We start from the raw sequence: 26,272 nt of genomic DNA on the forward strand, positions 1-26,272 counted from the left end.
GTTTTAACCGTAACGTACTGAATGAAGAATAAAATTAAGAGAATCATTGAAAGGAACACTCATAAGGCGAATTACTAAGCTCAATCAAACATATTTAACTAGAAATTAAAATAACAAAGTCTTTGTTTACAGTATCTTATCATAATGCGATAAATCGTCTCTGATGTCACTTAGACTGCATGTTGAAGTGAAGGGGTCGATTCACGATGTCTTCTGTAATTTATGATGAACACCAATTTGTTGGCGTCGTGCTAAGCCCGGACGTTGAATGGACCGAAAAGTAGGGTGTCTTCGTATACTTAATTTAGTTTTGTTTTGAATTATGACTTTTTTTGTTAATCCTGTTGAAGCGGAACCTGTCTTATTTGATGTAAAATATAACACATTGAATACAATTAAAAACAAAATTTTTAATCTACATTTTTTTTTTTAAATAATACCATCAAATTTCTTATTCTACCAAGTTGTTTGAAGTCCTAGACATATGAGTCGTATCGTACTTGTTTTATTTAACGTGAAGTAATATTTTTTTTAATCAATGAAATGTTGTATAATGAGATCAAAATACTTAGGGATTAAAAACAATAAAGAGAACTGCATAATAAAATATCTTATGTAAAAGTTTCGGTGCAATGTTCTATCATTAATTGCCTAAACGGCGTGGTGTCGGGTTATAAACCAAATTATAACGCACCATAACTTCTGTTGACAACTCACTCGTGTAATGGCGACGTATTTTGGCGGGAATTTAACATTACGGCAACAACACTTAACTACATTTTACTTATAGTCAGAGAACCAAGGGTGAGTAAAACATAAAATATTTTTATGAGTTTTATAAAATGCATGAGCCATTTCATCGATACAAGTCAAGACATTTTCTATTGATTTTACAAAAATATATCCTTAATATAAATCATAATTATAATATTATCACATTTTCCCTTAAGTATAACTACTTCATTAATAAAATAAAAGTATTAATTAAAAATATTGCTTATAAACTCATCGTATGTTAAATCTGGCTGTATAAAGTTGTTTCGGTACAATCATTATTTTGACATCCAAGGAATGTCAGAATGTATTTGGTAAATTTTTAAAAATAAACACAGTTTATAAAAAGGGTACAAAATTTAAAATGTGTTGGTTAGGCTGGGCAGTAGCATTATCTTTGCTTTCTTACATGTTTGTGTCTCCACCTAAACATTAGGACATCTGTTGAAGATAATACTATTACTTAAACATAAAACTAATAATTTTCAAGCCACAAATTCAATGAAAGGCAATGTTCTATATGACTACAAAATCACAAAGCGAACATGTAAGTTCTTTAACTTTAATGAAAATATTTAATGAGCAATACTGCGTTATCATCTTAGAAATAAAAATACAAATTATTCCTATTGTATAAAATTAATTGCCTTTAATATGTTTTAAATTACACGTTTATTGAAATTTGTTTTTTTGTTTCAGCATTTGAAGAATGTACAATTAGTAACTGCTAAAACATGCACAGCTGTCTAGAAAAAATATCATATATCAAAAATAAATCTGACGGAAAAAACGAATATTTGACCAACAGTTATATTTAAATGTGTTTTTTATTAATAACAAAAAAGTTTTAGATTAAAATTGTAACCTATGACAAAAAAATGTTTTTTTATGAAGTAAAATGTTGTTGCTATTAAAACGAAATGAATATAAAAATTGTAGTTTTGAAGGTTTACTATATTAGATTTTGATATTGTTATTTTTAATTATTTTTAAATATTTATTTTAAAGGGTTTCTGAACGATAAATATGTTATCTAATGTCAAGAAGTCATTGTTAACAGTCGTCATAACTTACAGTAAAATAACAAATGACATTTGGGTCTTATTATCATTTAAAAGCGGGAAAAGACAATCCTTCAATAGACAATAAACTAGTATGTCTTCAAAACGGTCTAAGAATAATTTAGAAAACAAAGTTGACCTGGAATCCTCACTAACATCCAAGAGTGAGGAAAAAAAATTAAGACAGGTTCTGATTTCAAATATGTTTTCTTCAAAAGTGGGGGAAAGTAGTAAATGCGAAATAAAACCATCAACAACGATGTCTTCTCGAAAAGATAATTTAATGATCAAGAGAACAATTCTCGGTGTTGAAGTAGTACTGCCAATAGAGCCATACCGTTGCCAAATGGTTGTTATGTCAAAGGTAATCAACTGGTTTGAAATTAACATATATTGTTTCTGCCATATCAAAGTAATGAAAAAATATAAATAGTTATTAAAGTAATCATTCCAAAATATAAACATAGTTCATGCTTGAGATATATGTCAGATTTGATTTGATTTAAATGGTAAGAGTCATATCCATTATAAAGACACTTAAATGAAGTAAAAGCTATTAATATAAAGCTGTAACTGAAATAGTAGTACTGCTAACATATTTTTCTGTTGTCTGGCGGTCAACAAAATGCAATATTATGAACTAAATCTGTTTAATCTGTACATATATTAATGATTTGACAAACAAATATGTGTATAAACATTTCTTTTCTTCAAATTAAAATTTTACATCAATTTTGAAATCTGACTGACTTCCACCTTGTACATTTCTTAATACTACACCAGCAAAATGTAGTTTGTTATTTGAATTATAAGAGACATACATACCTTTATAATTATTTAAAACAATAAATATGGAATGAATAAGCTCTCGGAGTACAATCCATTAATGCTTCAATTAATTATTAATCTTTGTCTCACTCGTCATTATTACACAAATAACACATATAAATTAATAGTTACCATCTATGATCGAAACAAGAAGATATGAACGGAGTTGAAAATCAGTTGTTATAGGTTCTGTAAGACATTTATTTGTATCAAACAGGTTATAAAAGCAATAAATGAGGGTCAGAATTGCCTCTTGGAGAGTCCAACTGGCACCGGCAAAACTCTGGCCTTGCTATGTTCTTCACTTGCCTGGCAAAAAAGGGAAGAAGGTATATTGAAACTATTATTATATAAGTATCAGTTAATGTTATGCAGCGGACACACTTATGTACCATCCAAATCTTGGATGGTTTGACCGAATTGTTTATAGTAATAGTTATTATGGGATATTAATTATCAATATTGTTTAAGAGCATTTAATATCTACATTTATATGAGAGTATTCTGCAACATAAATATAATTTTGATTAACTCCAATGTACCACTGTCGAATCATTCTGTTAGTACAGCCGTATTTTGTTATCGACCGATATTTGAAATCGCCTTGACCTTTAAACTTTTTACTTACAAATTAGTTTACAAACATTTCTGAACTAACATCAAAAATGCATAATTGAATTAATGGTGCCCAGATATAGTATAGATATGAAAGGAAATCTATTATTTATAAATTGCAAAAGTAAATTTTTAACACACAAGCTTTGTGTCACGGATTCTGTTATGTTCTACTGTATTGATATCTTGATTCTTTCCAACATTAATCATATTAGTAGTAGGATTTCAACTGATTTTTCTTTTAAAAAAAAAAGATAATTCAAATGAATTGGGCTTATGTACATAGTAAAAATAAGTTCGCATTAGCGATAGAACAAGTTACATCAATTGATGTTGAGCCGTCGCGTGCTCCGGTCGCCTATATTACATAAATCAAAAACCTTGAAGCGACATCGCAAACTGACTAACATGAAAATTGCACTACCCGCAATTGTTGCATGTTAACAGTCACCCGCAATAAGGATGTACCTGATATTTTACAAGTCTTTTATTGTTACACGATTGCTACTATCAATAATCGACCATCGTAATCATGTGATATCATATATTTGTTATACATAAAGACAATATCATTAACCGATAAACCACTTGCTATTATAAACCGTAACATAATCAAAACATATTAGTGATTCCGTTTCAATTATACGTTAGTAACGTATAATTCGATATTAGTATGATACAACATTTTTGCTGTACCACATTTGGTATCGTGGACGTACAGAACCAAGTATAGCATTCAATTAAAATTAATTGAATCCGAAACCAAAATTGTTGGAATACATAATAATCGTGCATACGTTAATTAATAGTCCATAAAATAGATATGTTCCGCGTTCGCGTAATACCTAAATATTGAACATACGAATAAATTAGAGTCTCATAAACAGTAATTGCGGTAGCGGTTTAATGTTTACAATATAATTAAAACGATATTCACAAAATAATTGAACTATTCATTAATGATATTAGTGTATGATAGTGTTGTAAAAAAAATTTCAGGTGCATACATCTTAATTATTACCGTTGCAATTTTACACCCAAAACTATTTCTCCGATCGTTATACTGTTTATACAGCTATTGTCATTATAAGTTAGCTGACTGAAAATTTCAACTCGACTGAGAACAAATAAAAGTAAATAGTATAGGTATGTTAATGTAATATATTTTTTATTTATTTCTGTATTAAATCCTCTTTGGGCTTCGTTATACGCTTTTTCAATTTTACAAGTCCATCAACGTAGTTCTGAGGTACGCAATATTTATGAAATTTTGCTACATCGATTCCGTCTTTACGTCTTACTGTATGTTTATATTGATTTATAAATATTATGATTGAATAAATACATTTATATAAAAACATCGAATTATCTCATTCGAATTTAATTGTAACTCAAATTATCAATGATTCTCATTTAATGGAAATGGCATAGCGACGTCGGAACACAATATACCTGAAAATATTACATTAAGACGATAAAAACCGTTCGCAGAAGCTAGTGTATTACCAAGATGATATCGAACTACAGCTATTAAAGTATGTCGCAGTCTTATTATGCTAAAAGCAATATTTCAAGTTCACTCAATTACTGTGACAATCAATTTAGTATTGCTATCATAGTATGTACATAAAGTTATACATTCTGTTTATCTATCTACTGGTAATATAGATATGCAACGAGAATTAATATATTACGTGAATTCATATGTCAGTCGTGTATTATAATGTATTTGTAGTTTCTTAAAACTTTAATCAACAAACCAGCTTAGCTCTAATTCGCTCCATATCTCTAAATGTCTGTACGATAGCTGGGTATTAATATTGAACGAACATATAACTTCGACGTTCCAGAATATTAATCAACAGATCGTCCTTAAATTTTCTTTGACAAACAAACTATTTTAATCTCTGTATGTATACTATATAAGATATGAAAATACCTGACTCTACATGCTTTCATAGAGCTCCTCTTTTATGTAATTTCAATCAATAAGCGTATTTGAAACACGAAAATTGTATCGAAATTAATATTTTTTTTAAAGATACAGTAACAAAAATACTTTCATACAAAGTTTCTAGAATAACTATGGACAATTGAATTACGTAAAATTATAGCTCGGTACTTAACCGATAACATTTTCCTAGAATTCGCAGCATTATAGAGTCGTTATCATTAGCTTTGAGTGTTTTGTATGATTATAGTATTAATAAAATTAATAGTCATTTTTTAATATGTGAAATAAAACTTACACTTGGACAAACATATCAAAGTTAAAAGAGATCTCAAAAAATATATATTTTTATAAATATATTATGAAGCTCTTACACTATTAAAATTTCCGAACAAAAGTAGATATGAAGAATTTAGACGCAGTGAAACAAATAAGCAACATTCATATAGACGTCACGTTTTCTGAAAAGGGACAAGCATTTCCAGATATAAGTGAATCGAATATTGAAATATATATATTTTTTTCTTTAACATGGCACAGGCTGAACGCTGTTCACAAACATATTTCAGATCTAACATCTGTGTGTCAAAATGTTTAACCAACGCTATCTATTAAAGTAATGCACAGACGGAAGCTCTGGGACTATTTTTTTTTTGTTTGTTTGTTTGTCTATAAAATTACGTGAATTTAAAATTTTCAGTGAGAATAAAATGCCATTAAGCATTTGTTTGTGGCATGTGTCAAGTTTGTATCCAACGTTTCTTGGTCACGAATTGTTTCGGTAATTTTGTTTGTGTCAAAAAAGTTGACGTCTCAATCGTGCCACTAAATGATCTGGACAGCGTTTTTTAGTCGTTTGTCACGAAATATTTTTCATATTGTGAATACGATTTCAAAGGCAATGAAGTTGTGTTTTCACTGATGTTTTTCAAATATATTTGGCTATTTTAGTAAGACTTAAAAAAACTAATTTATTCAAAGACTTCTTGGTCAAGCGATATTTTTGTTCCCACAAAACCCTACATAAGGTTCTTCCTTTTTAATAAAATTTATCATATTGTTCGCTCACGTCAATGTAATCATACAATGGATATTACGATTCTAGATGTTGTAAAACTGCTGTAGTCAGCGAGAAATGAAACACATATTGCAACATGTTCGTGGAGTTTTTCTTAAACGCGACACTAAATTCCATCAAATTAACGGGAACCTTGTAATTTTGATCGCATCAATTACTCGATCCCAAGCCGGGGACCGTCGCCGCCCTAACATATCTTCTGCTCCCTCTCAACTCCCTTCACTATATATTTTTTTTGCTATTCCTCGTTTGACAACCCTTTTGCTAAATTGAATTACAATGTCTCAATTTATAAACTCGGCACTATCTCGCTGTGAACACAATTGTCATCTTCATTTAAATCGTATGAGATTTTTTATCATTATCGTAGCAGATTTTATTTTCAAACATAATATTTTAGTGTGATAATATTTTTTCAGTCGACATCATGATTGGTGTACTATTTTTATTATTGTAATAGTTATGTATACTTAGTCCATGTTTGCATCGTCACATATACAGATTTGCCCGTTTCTCGGTCAATAAAGTAAAAAAAATTAAGTATCTGTAATAGTAGTAGTAATAGAGGTATACGAATTTAGAGAATTGACAAAATTTTGGGTTTATTGAAAAAAAATTTAGAAAGTTTTCAGTCGAGAATGACTTGGAAAACTTTAAAACTTCTATTTTATATTTTTTATGTCCATTACTTAAATATATATTAAAGTTATATAAAACTAGACAGACTACAGTAAAGTAACCTGTCCATCAGAATCATAGATACGCTTTTCATGCCGTTACTTCAAACCATTTAGGTACACATTAAGTCCGTACTTTGTTCACACAAACTAAGATACGTTCAGAATTGACTATATACTGGAAACAACGTATTAATAGTGGATAGTATCATTTACATCATTTCAGATAGCTAATTCAAATATCGCAAGACTTCAATACCTTTTTGTATGTAACCACAAATGGTACGGAATTTCAGGTCATTCGGATTAGATTAGAATTCAAGAAAAGAAAATCTAGAGGGTTCTAGATTTTTATTTCCTATACAGTTTTATTAGGCATAACTTCTTTCAGTTCCGTTTTAACCAATGATCAGAACTAATTCATTAGAAATCTGTGTTAGACTAACTTCTCGATAACAAAGTAAACATCGCTCTAAGTTTCACCGTGAACACTATACACTGCAAATAACTGGAAAGTAGTCGAATACGATTTGAAAATGCGAACCATTACATTAGTTAAATACTCGGTTATTACAAAGATTCGATAACCCGAGTCTATATATCGATCTGGCTGAAGTGTATAAAGTATAAACATTAGTTATAATACTCGTAGTATAGCCGTACCTCCCGCGTAGCGTTAATTTAACAAGCAAGGGTTGCCATCGTTGTCATTGTACACTAAACTTTATTTACGAGACGACTGTTATTGCGAGCTCGCTTCATTTACATATAGATTTATGCCAGTGATCATACACTCGCGACTACGTTTCCGAGTTTCTTGAGGGAACTTTTTCAATTTGTTTTTATTATACGTTTTTTAATGTTTCATGTTATATAGAAAATCTCGTTGTTATAACTGTTGTTATATTGATTTTGTGCTGTTTATCAAAAATATATTTAGATTATAGTGTTATAATTTAAATTTCATTGTTCTTTATATAGATTCAAGATAGTTTTTACCGAACCTAGTGTATATCTCAACAATCCCTGTCTTATACGAAGATTTTTTAGAAAAAAACATGTCCTTATACATTTTCTTGATTAAGATTCGACAAATGAATTAATGTATGTAAAGTTTAATACAAAATATAACTGTGATATATTCATAACAAACAAACAAAGGGAATATTCAAATTTTTATACAAAACGTAAAAGTATCACGTGGTGCATAGAGCACGATTTTTCCGTGACAATAAAGGGGTAGCCGATTTTGGGCCATTAACCGTCGTTAACCGCCATAACAGTAAAATAAATATGATTATTGCCAGATTTAATCGAACTGTAATGCGGCTTCCGCTGTTAAAAATATAACCCGCAACTGATACGATAAAATCTTACGTATTGATTTACATTGTCTTCGAATGCGAGGGTATTTTAAAATTTTCGTATAACCAACCATCCGAGATATAGAGATTTGTATTTATTTATGGATTTTATCGTTAATATATATAAGACATGCCATTTTTTTTGTTTACTGCCCTAAATTATTATATTAAATTTATATTAAAGTGGAAAAAAATATAAATATAATTTTCAATTCGCACCGATCATACAAGTGTTACTTGACCGACTTGCTAGCCCTCGGCATCCATTTGTCTAGTTCCAGAAGTACTACTGAAGGTTTGAAAGAACTTTTGTTACGAATTCTTTGTTTTATGACAAATACCATTTTATTAAAAAAAAATATATAAGCTTTCATAGAACAAGATACTATAATTTTTTTTTATATAGGAATATAAGGTTTTTTTTTTACGGATAATAATCTACAATGAGTGTTATGTATTAAATTATTCAAATGTGACCCTCATTAAACCGATGTTGTACCACCAATATTTACTCAAATAATGAATCAGTACTTCGTGTTCTAACCCCATATTCTAATCGTTTAAAAAAAATGTTTTTTTTTCTCTCGAATCGCATTCAAATGGTAATTTTACAGTTTTGAGCACGTCAATCTATTAGTATGGAGTTCCTCGGTTTCGTGACTATCCGAACCTTTATCTTCGAATTAGTATTGTCATTAATATATATATTTTTAAATTGTATCCTCGGTCGTAAATGTAAATGGGATCGTGTTCTGATTGTTGATTTATGTTTACTGTTCACTGTCATTATTTTATATTACTGTACAATCTGTATTGTCGAAGCCTATTGAATTTACATATTGCGCTTTATTTATACGTATACTTATAGAATGATACTATTTCACTAAATATTAACAAGCAATTGCCAAACTAGTGTAAGAGCCATCTATAGGAGTAGCTATGAACTATTAACATGAAGAGCAAGATAGTGGGTGTGTTTAAAACAACGCCATCTATCGAAATTCGTAGGAACTTGTTTCTTATTATAAACATCTATAGAAGGATTCACAATTAATTGAGATTTTTTTAATTAATACTTATATACGTACTATTAAAGGAAATATAAAATTCTTTACGCGCTTATTAAAATAAATTTAATTCTTAAATATAAGTATTTACTTCGCATACAGCAACGCAATCATTGATTTATTTCTTTTATTACTGCTCGGTATTTAATTGAAATCTTTTATAATCGCCAAGTTTTAAACCCGTAATCCGTGGCATGTGACAGATCATTTGAATAAACGAACCAACGTCGTTCTGTGTACGCCTACCACAATTCTACCCACTACTACGGATTTAACTATTACCGTAACAGAAACGTGTCCAGCAAAAACAAATTCTTTGTATTGAAAAGTATGGGACTATATCACTAGATCGTTCCGTCGGCGATCAGTATATTATATAATGGAGCATATCGTGTTCCATGCCGATCCTGACACGTTCCTAATACGGTCACAGTATGATACGTTGTGGTGAGTAGACTCCAACACCTCAGCATCAAAAATCTTTGCACATTATAGTATATTTAATGTGAACCAGAATCGCTAAAACAAACAGAGCCATAGCTATTATAAGTCATTTATTCAAATTTACTCGATTTACTTGTGTAGCAAAACAAGTAAATTATATAACTCAGTGTGATCTATTTCAACTATTAAAATTTTCAAACATAGTTACGCGAGCACTTAAATCCAGCGAGATGCTTTTATCGTATAAAATTATATAATGACGTTATAAGTGCGTATGGAAAGGCTTAAAAGCATATATTTAATTTAAAATTCATTCAAATGAAATTATGTCATATTAAAAAGGATTTTTACTTTTAATTTATTTAGAATTAAAAACATTATTATGACGTGATTTCTATTAATATATATATATATATATATATATATATATATATATATATATATATATATATATATATATATATATATTATAATAGAAATCACGTCATAATAATGTATGTATATATATATATATAATTGACTGGTTATATATGCCGAGTTTATTCGGTTGCTATGTTTGACCAGACATAAAAATTAACTGCGACGTTACTGGCATATTATTACTGGATTTGTATAATATTTTTTTTATATTTTCGAATTTCTTTTGTTGATATTCTATATTTAAAAAATACTGTTGATCCTGCACTTATGTTGCAAGGAGTTTCTATTGCAAAACTAAAGAATTTATAATAACCTTCTTACATTTACTTTTGCATGAAAAACAGAAAACTTTATGTATTTTAATGTTTATAATGCTTCTTCTACTAAGTAAATTCTGTTGTGAAGCCGGTACGAACTTCGAAGGTCGTCATAAGTACATATCTCAATTAAAATTCATAAGCGCTATGTCTGTAAAACAGAGAAATGCAAGTCCAGATCGCGATCCGAGGGCTTAGTAATAACAGAAGCGGCTGTAATTATAATATTTAATATCGTATTATCTATGTAAAGGAACTCGGAATATTCATTACGAGTAATTATTTTAAAGCCCTCTAAATCTACGGCCATAAACTTTGTTTATTTCTAGTAAAAAAAAAAAAACATAAAAGTAAATTAGGATAACTCGACGATTAAATAATTTTTCGATAGTACTGTTTGCACGATTGGAAAATATTGACATTTGTTTGACATACGTCAGTTATTTGTTCAGCGATCGAACAGCTATAATAAGTATAGTCCAAACAGGTATATATCATTGATAAATTATATTTGTCGCTATGAATATTATCATTTAAATCCATGGCCGACATTAATTATAACCCTTATCCAGTTATCCATCATCCATGTGGGATCATCCCTATCTATATCTTAAGTCTATGGTATAAGACGTCTCTTGCGCGTATTAGAAATAAAACTTAATTAGTCATTATCAATATTCTAGATTGTTGTATTCAGACATAAAATAGTTGTATACCAATATCGAGATAATTGTCTTCGACAGTCACAGGAGCATTTTAAAGTATCTACACTAAAGTAAATAACATTGATCGTTCTCTAATAATGTTTGAGAACAATCGAATTTAAATCGGAGCATTTTAAATTATTACATACCCATGTCTAGTAGACAAACGACTATTTATTTTACTGAGTTGATTAAATATCTTTTATTCTATTATTTTGTTATGATAATGATATAATATAATATGATAATTGCTTTATTATATCACAATTTTTTGTATTAACTTAATTTTTCATCTCTCGCTTATCGATAATGTAATTAGTCGAATAACCATTAAGGCTCAGAATTTAATTATAATCTTTATTTAATATATGCATGGTCATAGAGCTCTTTGGATTTACAACGCGTTTTTTATTATTTTAAACTATACGTATACACCCGACGCGACGTGTCGGTTACTTTGCAACGCCGCGCGGCTATAACGTATAATTTAAAATAAAAATAAACGCTTTGTACATCCGAAAATATTAATTTTATTTAAATAAATAATCTCGAAAGTCTTAGATAGGTATCCTCATTGAGATAGACCTGGTTTAATTATTGTTGTAAATAAAACCGTATTTCGAAATTAATTCGTCTGTATAGTCCTTTTTATATATTTTTTTTTAATGATTTTTTTACATACCGTAGTAACTTCAATAATTTTCAAAGTAGATTTATCATACGGACGTACAGAAAACAAATGAAATTAATCCGAAATGAAATAAGCACTGAATGAAATCCTATTCAAACAAAGCAAGGACAATTAATCTCGGAACTTAAAATTAAGCCTCTCCGGTTTACTAAATGTAGTTTTTCATAAAATTTGCTGAAAAACAAACTAGTTATTTATAATATTTAGTACGAGAATTTTTAGTAGGAGTATTTTAAGTGGTTTCGATTTGTACGAGATTTTTTGTATATATGTTATATTTGTGTGAAAGACATTCTCTGATCTGATCATTAGCTCTGAACCGATAACCACACAGATTTTATTAATTCAATATTTTGCTTCTCAGAGATACAAAGCGTACTTAAAACAATTTTTAATTAAAAATTATTTGCATCCAAAAAAATATACGAGAAAGATAAATACGAATGTGTATGTTGTAGCATTAGTATAATTAAAAAGTTTTAATATAATTAAAAATTTCTTTTAATGAAAATACAATTTTATAGTAAAGCCATACAAATATTATAATATAAAATTTGTAACATATTATTAATTTTCATTATATGATATATATTTAAAATCATGTAGGTAAGCTTTCAAACGACGACTAAAAATAAAATCTTTTATTCATCAGGGTTATTACATCAGAGTTTTAAATTCTGATTTATAACCTGTCATATTTATAATCTGTTATAAGAGACGTATATGAAATATTTTTCTATATAATACGTTTCCTAGCCGAAAATGAATTCAATGTATTATTTCAATAAGGTGTAAATTTTAGACACTTCATTATTATTTGGTTATTATATTTGTAAAAATGTTATGTTATTTATCATTTCATTCGTACTATGTCGGAGTTATTATTTACAAAAAAACACTCGGTTCGTTCGATTCATGTACCTACTTTTTTTTTACTACAAAAAGAGGATCTATTTTTTTTTAAATCACAAACTGGACTTGAATATAAAGGCCAATGCTATCTGCCATTTAACCATCAAAGCTGACGCAGCACGATAAAGTTGCTTATTCCCATTAAAAAGTGAGGGTCTTTAAATAAATATCATGGTTCTGACATGCGTACCTACAGCATACGCCCCTTGAACAACAAACGCCATTTGTCACATAAACAAACGCATTAACATTTTACATAAAACTTCAAAGGCATGTTTGACATTAAGCATGGTGACATTCCCCTCTTGTGTCGCCTTTATTATATCCTAATTCACACCCCTGGCTATAACTGACGCGCAGGGAGCTATGGACCTTACAGCATCAGCAATACGATTCAAAAATAAGTACGGCATATTTTAAATAGCCCTATTCGTAAGCTAATGTTGACAGAAATGATATGGGACTTTGCACTGCCGGCACATAATGCTAAGAATCATTTTCCCGGTGGGTGAACCGTTTGTATCAGGGGTGTGTTGAGCTCAAAGCATCGCGTCAGGGTTGACGATTTTTTGTAATTAATACATAGCCAAGAACATTGATCTGGTGAATTGTTTTGACAAAGGACCTTTGAGAGCTTGTTCAACAAATGCAAAGGATTAATTTAGATTTGTAAACGTGTCACTACTCGAGCTGACAGGAGAGTACCACGAGTTCGGGTTCGTGTAATTATTATTTTTACGAACATTCTTTTTATCTCCATATCGACAATCCTTTCTATTTTATTTTTTTTACATGAACATAAATAAATATATATTTTTTTTTGTAACGGAATGTCAAAGTGAATAGTGCCGGGGGCTTAGATCATTTTATTTTTACACATTAATTGCATTTAAGTGCACATATTTACATTCATTTAGGATAATTCATTTCTTTAAATTAATCTGTATCACGATATAAATGTCATCAGATGTCACTTTTTTACTTAAATATATATCAAAAAATATAATACCCACCTGAATTTTCTTTTCTAGCGCAAACTTTTCCTAGCAGAAACGAGATTGAAATTAGTTTTACAGTAATAATGTAACTATTGATGTGAAAGTGAAAGTAATTGCAGCATCAAGTGAAGTCTTTAAATTGAAGTTGGTCAGATCGATGAAAGCGATGTTTTGTCAATGACTAATCCATTACTAGGACATGTCACGAGATCCTTATATACACTTTGTTGTAACATATGTTCTGCCAGTTTTATACTATAAGACTACAATAACAAAAGGCACTATCAATCTTTTATACATCAGCATCAGAAAAAAAATATATAAAAAAAAACACCTCAATAAAGGTATATAAATATGAAAGTCAACGTCAATAATCAGATACAACTGTGACAGGTCTTAGGAAAACATACTTTACTAGATCGGAACAGCATAACAAATCCTGGTAGACAGAGACGCGGTCAAAAGCTAGATATGTAATAAATTTTCTATGTAATTAAACTATAATTGGAACATTGATGGCCTTTACAGAAGCTAGCCACTTAATTACCGTCACTCGACACATGATGTACATATAGGTACGTTAATATGTTGAATACATTGAACAATCAATTAAATTGAACTAATGACATACTATTATGTTCTCGTTTTAGGTAATTTTTATGTAAAATTTATTTAATTTTCACAAATCTAATATACACGACAAAAATCTTTTTAGAAAGCGTATTGTTATGTAAAGATTTGTCTTAATGGTTTGCGGTTTAGACCACGTTAATATTTTATGCATTAAAATACTTAAAAGGAATTAAAAATTACACAAATTTACATCGGAACCGCAACATTGAGTCTTGAAATTCATAGATATAATTATTTCGTAAGTTCGTATGAATAAAGGCAGTTAATTATAAATGAATCTTTTATGAAAATAATATATCTTAATGTTTTTCGTCTCGCTATCGCATGTCGCATTACAGCAAACCATGAAATAGATGTAAATTGAAAAGAGCTCGCCTTTCAATAATAAGTTTCACTTATCGCGTTCTCAAAAGCCACACATTTTATTAAATTTCAATCGCCATATGAGAGATATGTTAGTATAGATTCTTGAAATAATTAATTAATTAAGTAATCGTTAATTAATTATGTAATAATTAATATCTAATATTCGGACTATCGGTGAGTTGACAGCAGGTGCATCTTTGACGGATTCCTTTCTGTCAAACATATTAATTTAATCCCGTAGTAATACAGATAAAATAAAAAAATATTACAAAACATCAGGACGACAGCTAAACGTAAAGGATTGGGAGTGATACGAAAAAAGACATGTCTAGGGGCAGATATGTTGACAATAAATTGAAATAGTTTTTGTCAAATAGTAGAATGTAATCCGAAAAGCACCGGAGGCGTTGGGAATTATATTGTTTGTTGGGTTTTTGTAAATGAACAGCCGTTACGACGTATGTAGGTATAGGATATATGTAAATTCTATAAATTACTTACAAAAAAAAAAATGTAATGTGTCATAATGAAATGGCCAGTGAGTCATTTAGTCTGTTGCAAGTACTAGTTACGTTCTAACGGTATCCAACAGTGGTAATGAATAGTTGCATGCAAGGGTTTTATTCCTTCACGTAAAAATTGCGAATAGGTTTTTATGAATCTTTACAGTGTAGCTTGGATTGATGTTGAGCGAGTCTTTTCAAGTGGACCTATACTCTCGAATGCAATCTACGGAAGAACTAAATGTACTCAAAACGGATATTGAACTTGTAAAGTTTTGATTTACTAGTGTTGTGACTAACGAACGACCTCCGAAATAAAAAATACATGGTTCCCATTAAGGGCTGCTTACTAAAAATATCTTGTCCTTGATAAACAAACTAACTTTACCTACGATTGGTTCAATAGATGATGCCATAGAGATTTTTTTTGTACATTTACAATTTTTTCTAAGACAGCGTCAGATAAGTCATAGACAATTTTAGGAAATATTAGGAAACATAAATTTTAAATATATTGTATTCGTAAAATTTTGACACGTGTAAGTCTATTGTTATATTATGTAATTTGTAAGTGAATAAGTTGCTTTGTTAAATTAAAACTAGTCTTAGATCTCATTAAGACACTTTGTCACTAACAAGCCATTTTATAAAGTTTTTTTTTTTAATTCGGTCCTTTAGTCGTAATTGTTCCATCACTAACTACTTCAAGTATATTGTGAGAATTCATTTAGACAGAACTATATATATTTGCAATAACAATAATCCGATACAACAAGTTGTAGTGTTGCTGGCGATAATCCCATTTCAACAATCACAAAAGCTATTATACATTTCTTGTTCTGCATCAACGTTCACTTTTACTCCGGAAGTATTGAGTTGATTTTAATTCCATACAGTAAGGTTTTTATTTACTCCATTGTAGATTGTCACCAGAGATTGCATTATGGCGCTTTCATTCCTTTCTGTTGGATCGCCTACGGCTAATCGTTTGGAAGTTGCCTACAATACGATAAGCTGGATCGATGTCCTTTGTCACATTCTGTGACATAAATGGTGCAGACAAACAAACTTTTTTGTACTTACCTGCGATTTGTAGTACATCATTCCGTTAACCTCAACAAAAATTTATATTAAATATTAAAAATATTTATATTTATTCAATAAAGTTCATATGATCATAATAGATATCATCAATTCCAATATGAATGGGATCTCAATGAAAAGGCACAAAAGTACCCGATCCAGGGCACAATACAAAAAGCAGCTCAAAACATCTTTATCCCTTCTAAATAAGATTTAATAACGTTTTGTTAGAAATGCGCTTTTTAACGAACGCCTTTGTGATGTTATTTATAAGTTCTCCAGATTATATTGAACCACTTGGCTTCCAAGTTTCAATGCATATTTTGTATATCGTTTCGGCTGGATCGAGTGGTGTTAGATCTTTATAAATTGGTCAGCTTCTAAACTTCACCCTGATAGGTTGGATTTTCGTATTAATATTATTGGTTTATTTGTAGTTCCAGCTGCTTTAACTGGTATTTTGTGCTAAGACGTTTCCAACCTCAATTGTCTTATTATTTGGTTGAAACCATCTTTATACTTTTTGCAACACCAGTTATAACTTTAATAACTTCGCATATATATATTATATTGCATGTTATTACAACGTATTTCCAATTCAAGGGGTAAGAAAAAGAATTCAAACAAAAAATTGATGCAAGCTAAAATAATAGTCCCACAATTAATTTCCTCAATGGAGCTGGAGGGTGTCCATATTGTTTTAAATAAATGATACAAATTTTCTAATGCGTTTCAAAAAAAAATGTATCCGGAAACGCATATTTAATTTTGGTTACAAATACATACGAACAGTCTTAAAATCCATGAAATATCTAATAGCATTTACCCTTTTTTATATTGAATAGTTTGTAGGAAATATCTATTAAAAGAATTAAAAATTTTCAGTCTATGTTTTTTATAAACATCATAATATATTGATAGCATTTGCTATTCCTTAAACTTTAAGCCTAAAAGCTGACTCTTCTAAATAATAATTCCATTATATATACTTAATAATTGTTACAAAATACTTTCGCTACTGCGAAGAAAAAAACAAACACGACAATGTCCAAATCGAATTCTGCCCGAATAACAAGTAAACTGGAATGTAAGAAAACATTGTACATCCGTTTCTGGGATATTGGAGCCGAGGGCTATATCAGTGAGGAGCACCTTCCACCCACGGCTTACAGTATTCGTGAGCTTGCTTACGCTACTCTTTATGTAATTCTAATGGGACAAATAACATCATAAATCACACATATCCTACGTCCTCAACCGTGACTTTACACTGAACCGGTAAATTATATACAGTTAATTTGCGAAAAGGATTAAAAATATTTTTAATCCGTTTCACAATATCTAAACTATTATTTGAAATGTCATTTATGAATATAATATAAATATCGATTTTCGCATGACAAATTACAAAGATTTATAAAAAAAGTTAGTTGTAATTTCGTGAAATTAGATTTATTTTGTTATCCTCTGATATATAAGTGCTCTCAACCAGAAGCAACAATGCATGTTCGATAAAGCTCGCCTCAATACAAAACTCGAATAGCTGAAATACTCAGGTCAGATTCACGTGAAATTCCAAATAAAATAAAACACTCCGTGTATCGTACATCCAAATTAGGCGCGAAATCGCTCACGAGAGCCGCTCGCAAAAACCTCGTTAGCCGCGGCCATGTTTGTTCGGCGACAGCGGGGCGCGCCCTCTATGTACACAGCGACAACCCTGATATAACCGAGCCATAGGTCACGAACACAAACCTACACCTTACATCTCTAAAATAAGGATGTTAATCGCTTGTAGATGATTGATTGGAATGAAAACGCAAGTTGGTCTAGGTGTGTGTATCTGACATAGGGGTGTGGGTTAGGGGTGTCGGTGTCACGATCGTGCGACGCAATAGCATATGTGAAATGGATATGCAACGTGATACTGAAAGTGATAGCGAGTTCATGATAGTAGTTTTGTTTGTTGGCTGTAGCTGTTAATGAATTTTTATTTCCGCAGTGGAGAGTCGGATTCCATGGATACCTTTAATTTACTGTTTGTTAGCATATTTCATTTAATCTGTTTGAGTTTACGTATGACGGTTTTGGAACGTTACATGTGCGGTTATTATTATATTTTGTTGTAGTTTAATTTAATATTCAATTTATGAGCCGTTGTCATTATTTATTTACGTTATCTCCGTATACTGTTGTATAGATGAGCGGTATTGAGTCAGCATCATCAGGGAGCCGGTATTGATTGCGATTAGACCCCCTCCATCCTCGGAGGGTCAAAATAAAGAGCACCGTTCACTACAACACAGCTTCAGCTCCTTAGCTTTTATACTATTATGTATTACCAGGAATTAATATGAGTTTTAACGCTATTATACTATTCGATAATATTTTACGTATACATAGTTCTAAACAAAAATCTGACAATCTGAAAATCTGACATTAGTAACATACGTGAGTTTACATTAGGACGATACAAGTGTAGCTTGTTATAATTTGATACAGATAATGTTCTGTCAATTTAAACCACTTTAACTGTTATAACTTTAATGATCTTTTCACCCAATAATAATTCTTATACTAGACTTTTTGTTATGTACCTATAACATTGTATAAAAGAACATTAAAAAAAGTTTCCTGTAGGATTTCAATACTATCATTCAGTGTATATAAATCAACTTCCTAGATATTCAGCTTCCTAATTAACTCAGTGTATTTCATATATACGAACAAGTAAATAAATAATTCAGGCTATACATATACATATAAACATTAGTATAGTGTAATGTGCGAGCTCCCTTACATACTAAGTGACCGAATTAATTCTAGCAATTAATAGAGGGTTTAGGTTGACTCCAAGTTATCCCCCAAGCATGAATCCCCAATACCAAAATTCAATTATTGATACCAACGACCGAACTCAGCGCAACACGATTTGGGCGAGGCTTTTAATAATAAATGTTGCCTTCATATACATATGTTTGTTGTTGAAATACAACTTGGTATTTAATATGATGATCTAGATACGAATATAAGCGATTTTACTAAATTTCACTTGCTCTTCGATTAACTATAATGACTATTATTATTTGATATATGATAGTAATATTATTCATAATTCTCTAATTATGTTATATAAATGTCGATTTCATAACACGAATGCACATTAAAAAGCTAGCTAGCTAAGTATCAACTTGACGTCATTAGTAATATTCAAGGGTCGCCTTAAGTTTCGCTTGGTTATACATTAGTGATGCACGTTAGTCATATACCATTTTTTTTTCAACAAATCACATGACTTAATACTTAAAGAATAGTACGCGGTATACATAAGTAAAGCAGAACGGGTCGAGCTGTGACATAGGCAAGTGCCTGCTAATTGCCACTCGAGCGCCAATTACGACGATACGACCCCTCACGAACACGTTTAGGCTTCGGTTGCAGATTCGGTTAAAGCGGATAAAAGATGTCATTTATAACTTTGATACACATCGTCTTTGTTTACGATTACTCGTGCATCAAATCACTTTATATATCTATATATAACCTGTTACGTTATACTTTAATGTAAATTCATTATGTTATACTGTTGAAAAACGCTGTCGCTTATCACAGTGTTCTATATATGTTTTGAAGTGTGACGCTTTCGCGACGAATGGAGAGCCAGCGAATGTGAAACACTCAAGCTAGCGCGGATTACGCTTGACGGAGCCAACAAAAGATGTCGTTACTCAGCTATATACTCGAAGGAGAGCTGGCTGCGGCTAGGGTGGCCACATGAACATACCACCACGTACTTGAAACTGAGTTCGCGGTACCATCCGCCTTACTCATGACGTGTGCTAGAAATATATGTACGAAAAAATTCTATTTAAAATAATACAACGGGGATTCTTCCGAATATTATCAAACGTTGCGTTGTGAACGAAGCTTTACTGTTGTATTTCTTTATCTGTATCATTTTTTTTTCTTTTATACACTATATTTAATATGTATGGTAATAAACCTGCATACATTATTCTGTCGCCCATAGTTATTATACTAATATTAATATTAATACTACAGAGAAATTATTATGGATATAGAATGCATTAAAATATTAGATAGATAAGCTGAAATAAGAGAAATAAGGAAGCATTTCTGCCATTGTTCGGTTATCTGTGACATGGTTTATTTAAAATGTTTTTCTTCTCTTTAATATTAAAAAACTAGTATTGTAGTTTTGAAATTGAAACACTGCAAATAAAGAAAAATACGTAATAACAGCTCTCATTTATGCAAAGAATTAAGTAAGAAATTAAAAAAATATAAGATAATAATGAACTGATTATCCACCACTAGTACAATTAATGTTGAGTGATCGGACTTAGATATCAGGAGTATCGTAAAGCTGTTAACGTTCAGGCATCGTATAGAGCACGCTCGCCCTAATTGGCTATTTTAATAATTAAAAATCATTATAAACACGGAGATTACGCCGTTAATAATAAATAACAAACTACCCTCGGTGAGATTTCCATAATGTAGGTATCATCACCATCATCTTGTGCGTAATTAATCGCAAGGGTTGTCCATGGCTCCGTCGAGACCGGCTTTATTAAATTTTAGCGCTCTCGCCCCCCTTCCACCACCACACCCGCCATAGGGTGGAGGCCCCCTCGATGAATAGAGCCATCACTTTTACTATTCACAGCGGCCGGGTAGATTAGCGAGATGAATTTCCTGATCCTCCTGGGGTTCAGATTGTGCGTGGGGGATCACTGGTGAGGATTTTGCTGCGATTGCGTCACAATTGTACATCCCTAACGTCTATTATGTACAAAAATACAGGGTGTTTTAATTATCCCCGTTATGATACTCGCATTGGGATCTTAATATATCATTAAATATTCATAGATATAAAATATGAAAGTACGTGTACTATATAAAATAATAGTAACTAGTACTCGGCTCAGTCCCGACAGAGTAAACCAACAATACATTTATGCACAAAATTTATAGCATCGTACTTAATAGAAGACATTTGGTAACAACAAAATATTAATGAGGCTCTCATGGCTTATACGACATCACAAACGCCGGCAGTGAATTTATAATGTTAATTATACGGTTACAGCAATGAGCAATTCAAATTTAAGCCAACATTTAGCAGATGTGAGTTAGATCCCTGTTCCCATATAGCCGCCCGGGGGTGTAATATTTTTCACCCCAGCATCATATGAAAACACAGCATCGCCCCTTTTGTCCTCTACAATGCGTGCACATTATTAAAAAACCAGCCTCAATCGATGGCCGCCGGCGTCTACTCCCGAATCACACACTTAATTATTGACACATCCGTTTTTTATCCGCTCCCGGCTCCAATGCCCCATTGTGGCCTGAACTTCCCTTTATTCGCTGAAACTGGCTATTTCCTTACCTTTGTACTATTTTGGGCAGATACGTCGATTATTGTTCTCGGTACAATTCACTGCCCTTAATATTCGTTAGCTAATTATTGGTTATCAATTACCATTTATCGTTTTTCATATACAAATAATATTTATATATTTATATATATACGTATAAAATGTTTTATACTTTCTACGACATTATTGAAACTCTTATAAAAAAGAACATTACTTATATTATCCATTGCGAAGTGTTTATGAATTATTGATGGCCTCATCAGGCAGCACAGATACTTTTTTAGTATAACATCTTCATATTTCTGCAGAAGCGACGATAAAATCTATATATTTATAAACTCATTAGTAATGCCATTACTTCGTGCTTGCGATCATGGGTGCATTGAAATGAAGGATGATATGTTCTTAGACACGGCTACCATCAAAGGGAATACCATCGTAGAATCGCATAGTACGAAGCCTGGCTGCATTCTAATCACGTTATATTCGTACAGATTGCATTAATTACTGTAACATCCGAGCGTATACATATGTCTGTTATAGGTGCTGTAAACGTAGGTAACGTAAGAATGTCGTACTGAGCTCGTCTAGTGTTTCGCCGTAATGAAATGCGTCCCCGGCGACATCACTTCCTACCGCTATCTGATAAAGGGTTTATCGCAAACGTCACGATACCACGATCGGTAGCTTTTTCGATAACGTTTATTAAACACGAAAATTACAACCTGTTCCCGTTCCGGATTTATAGCATTGCTGTTTTGATTTACACGAATTTTATATTTAATTACGCTGAAATAAATTTTCTCTAACTATTCCTTAACTATTCTATTTAGCTATTGTTAATGATAAAGATAGATAATATTGTTTTTTCATATACCAACAATTTATTATCGGTACGGCTAAAATAAGGAATAGATTAAAAATTCTGAACCAGCACACAGCCCGAGTCTAAAGAAACAAATAAAAAAAGTCAATCAGAACGATCTGACCGAAATATCCTACACATGTGAAAATAAAAGTATGATGCGGGAAGAAATACGTTCCGTGTTTTATGACTACGTAAATTTATTTTGCTGCGTATTTTTATATATGATAATAAATTTTTATCATCTTATTTTATATTTAACAGTCGCATTACAATGGGTATCATTTATTACGTCAATGTAAATTCGCGCGTTGCGACATCAACAGTATTGCTGTTCAAACTATTAATGAAAATCCGATATATTAATTATAATTTCAACAGGACACTATCAAGATATTAATTACATTTTTTATTCTGTTTACATGTTATATATGATCCGGGAGATTCTCCTTTCGTATGGAAGTCATTCATGCTGAGAGAATATATAACGTGACGTCTTTAATATTAATAAAGTTATATGTATAAACTTTAGGCATAATTTATTTTTTGTAGAACGGAAATATGTATATAAAATTTTTAAATAATAAAGCGATAGATTGAATAATATTTCTGTGCTCTCATAGTTGTATTCGACGGTATATTTCATAGCAGACATCAGAGACGCCGAAACCAGCAGTATTGAACACCTTTTCACCATATTGACATTATAAATAGTGATGTGCGTCCGAAGACAAAGCTTTGCGGCCACCGATTTGTATGAGGATCGCATTACTTCGACGGTTTTAATCGCGCGACCTCCTTTAAAAGCCTTCACTTTGAGTTAGCCGCTATGACTTGTTTTTTTTTTTTTTTTTAAATCAACCTCCTCGGCATATGACGTGCTCTTATTGTCGCTGGATGGTGCTCTTTTGTCGACTCCTATGAGGGCTGGCGTGTGGGTATCGCGGTGTTAAATGTGATGGGAAATATCTCTGCATTTTATCTCTCCGAGCTTAGACAAGGAGGTAGGTAGGGAGCTATGCTACCATTGTAAGATGAAACACGACATGCTAAATTGTAGTACTTCAATATAGATGTTTTTCATTTATTAATTATGCACTAGGTTTAGGCCCTTGGCTTTTCCCACGTGGAATAGGTACATAGATACTTTCGACTTTTTTCCGTAGCTCTTTACCATATATACGTAAGTAAGATTTCAGAACGCTAGTCTCCACTTTGCAACCACAAAGTCGGAACCAACCAACCAATTCATATTTTACATGTGCTGCTATTGTAGTAATTTTCTTTCGTTTTATATATTAGATTTATGATGGACAAACAACGCAATATATATATAGTATTGTAAACTAGTTTAGAATATAGTTTCAAAAGCCTTGACATTTCATTGAAGTTGCGCATTCATTGAGAAATGTAACGTATGGAACATTAATTTGTATAAGTGGGACCGTCTGTATATATTTTTTTCAAAATTGATTCTAACAAGCCACTTTCATAATTGAAACGCAAATAAAGACGTAGGCGGGTTCGGCGACATCTCGCGTCGGCTCAGCCCTCTAATGGAAATGACAAGTCTAATGTAACAACTGAAAACATCCCAGTGGACGGATCTAACAAAGCATTCATTTTCTGATGGCGGTAATCTCGCCCAAGGGCGCCATTGTTCATGATTTTCTGCGGTATTTTTTTTTTCGCATTTTCTTTTCGAAAAGAATAAAAATACTGAACAGTATTGTAGCCGACGCTCGCGCCGTGACCGCGCAAAAAGGAGCCCCTGGATGACAACGAAATGACGAGAGAGTCCGGGTGGCTTCACCCCACCTCTCGTAAAAATGTCGCCTGGCCGAGGGGCGGCATGCCTACAAGACGGCATTTTTACACACGCCTTCCGAAACAGAGAGACTTATACACCGCAAAAACACCGAACGAATATAAATCTTAGCAGCTTTATGTAAATATCAAAATCGAATACCATACGAAAACTTGACTTTTTAAAACACGAACTTGTGTTTGCGATAAATCGATAAGTATATAGGTAGATGCTAAGAGGGTACAAATTGCAGAGACTTTACAGCTCTTTGTTAAAGGAGGGGTTAGCAGTTTCCGTCGGCCGGCTTTCGGAAATATGACGTTTTTTTTTTATTATTTTTATTCATCATTCTATGTTCTAGCCTCGAAAGCAATTAGATACCCAGTCGCAAAACTAAGTGTGCCTACAATAAAAAGATATAGTAACAAAATTTTTATTAATTTGTATTCAAAATTGTACGTCAAAAGGAAATAAGTTTCATTTGAAAATAAGGCATACGTAGAGTCGTTCGTTAAAAGTTTTTGTCGTAGACGTGAACCATAACTTTTGATATCAACATTTTTTTAAAACAACTTCGTTAACTAAAATATTTTAACACAATTCTAAGAAGCCGCAGCACTTACGCTTACTCGTTCACAAGTTTTACTTTCCGAGTATATGAGCTATATTTAACTATATTTGTATCTGAAAATTAAGATTTATTTTATTTAATACTCATCAACTGTCCTAGTATATTATATTTTACATTCTGTGTAATGCAACTCAAATTCAACTTTCACGTAAAATTTAAAAACGTATTTATTTCAGAACGCATTAGAAAAGAGAGAGCAAAAGACGTGTATTTCAGAAATCCTCAATTAAAGGATATTCAGGGCGCTGAGGACTTCATTTCCAGTGCCCGGAAGGACGTGAACACATGTGAAGTAACATTCACCAGACCTATTCACGGTGAGTAATATGAAAATATTTCAACGTATTACGAAAGTTTCCACCGTCACGCACACATGACCATTAACCAATAATACATATATTATGAACATAAATCAATCCTTAATAATTGGCACAAAAATAGAGATTTGTATTCTAAGTTAAAACTCAGTATTTCCTTCTAATTCAAGCTCATAACATTCCACACAAATAACACCTGCTTTCTAAACTGACTTAGGTTTGTGTACTAAAACTAAAAAAAAAAAAAGAAACATCAATAGTATGCCTTCGCATTTATAATATCAGTATAACATAATAGAGAATAAGAAAAAATATATCGAAAATCATAACCGAAATAATCTTAATTACAACATATATGAGAACACGGTCAAATCTATTCATAACTTACAACCACTCAGTACGCCTGGATGCCTTACCATATTCAAATTATCAGATACGTCGATCAGGACGCTAACAAAACGCAACAAGCATTATACAATGGTTTTGCGCTGTAAAATTAGATGTATTACAAATGCTTACAAATGTTCCATTGTTCAATGCGTATGCGCATCTGCCTTTTTGTAAGGCCGGCATTGGATTTCAAGTGTTTTTTTTTTTTTGTTACTCGCGTCAACGGCAGCCGGTTGTGTGATGTTTTGTCTGTTTGATTTCTTCTATTGATTACAAAATATATGTGAGGTCAATATTTGTTTTGTTTAATATACGATTTGTTTCTGGCTTCTGTGATTTGGTGACCCCTAGTCGGTCTAATACTTTAATGT

General features: G+C 31.4%; 1 protein-coding gene across 3 annotated transcripts in view; it reads left to right on the plus strand.

Moving 5' to 3' along the window:
* Positions 1-1,838: 1,838 nt before the first annotated feature.
* Positions 1,839-26,272, plus strand: part of LOC116777579 (Fanconi anemia group J protein homolog) — a 40,124-nt gene continuing 15,690 nt past the window's right edge. The window contains exons 1-3 of one of the 3 annotated variants that reach the window (XM_032671209.2): positions 1,839-2,199; positions 2,881-2,992; positions 25,371-25,511. In XM_032671209.2, the coding sequence (XP_032527100.1) occupies positions 1,930-2,199; positions 2,881-2,992; positions 25,371-25,511 (523 nt within the window). In that variant the 5' untranslated portion in view covers positions 1,839-1,929. The other 2 variants (XM_032671208.2, XM_061526352.1) reach the window with 2 other exon arrangements.

The sequence above is a fragment of the Danaus plexippus genome, chromosome Z, assembly GCF_018135715.1.
Source record: "Danaus plexippus chromosome Z, MEX_DaPlex, whole genome shotgun sequence".
Classification (NCBI taxonomy): Eukaryota; Metazoa; Arthropoda; class Insecta; order Lepidoptera; family Nymphalidae; genus Danaus; species Danaus plexippus.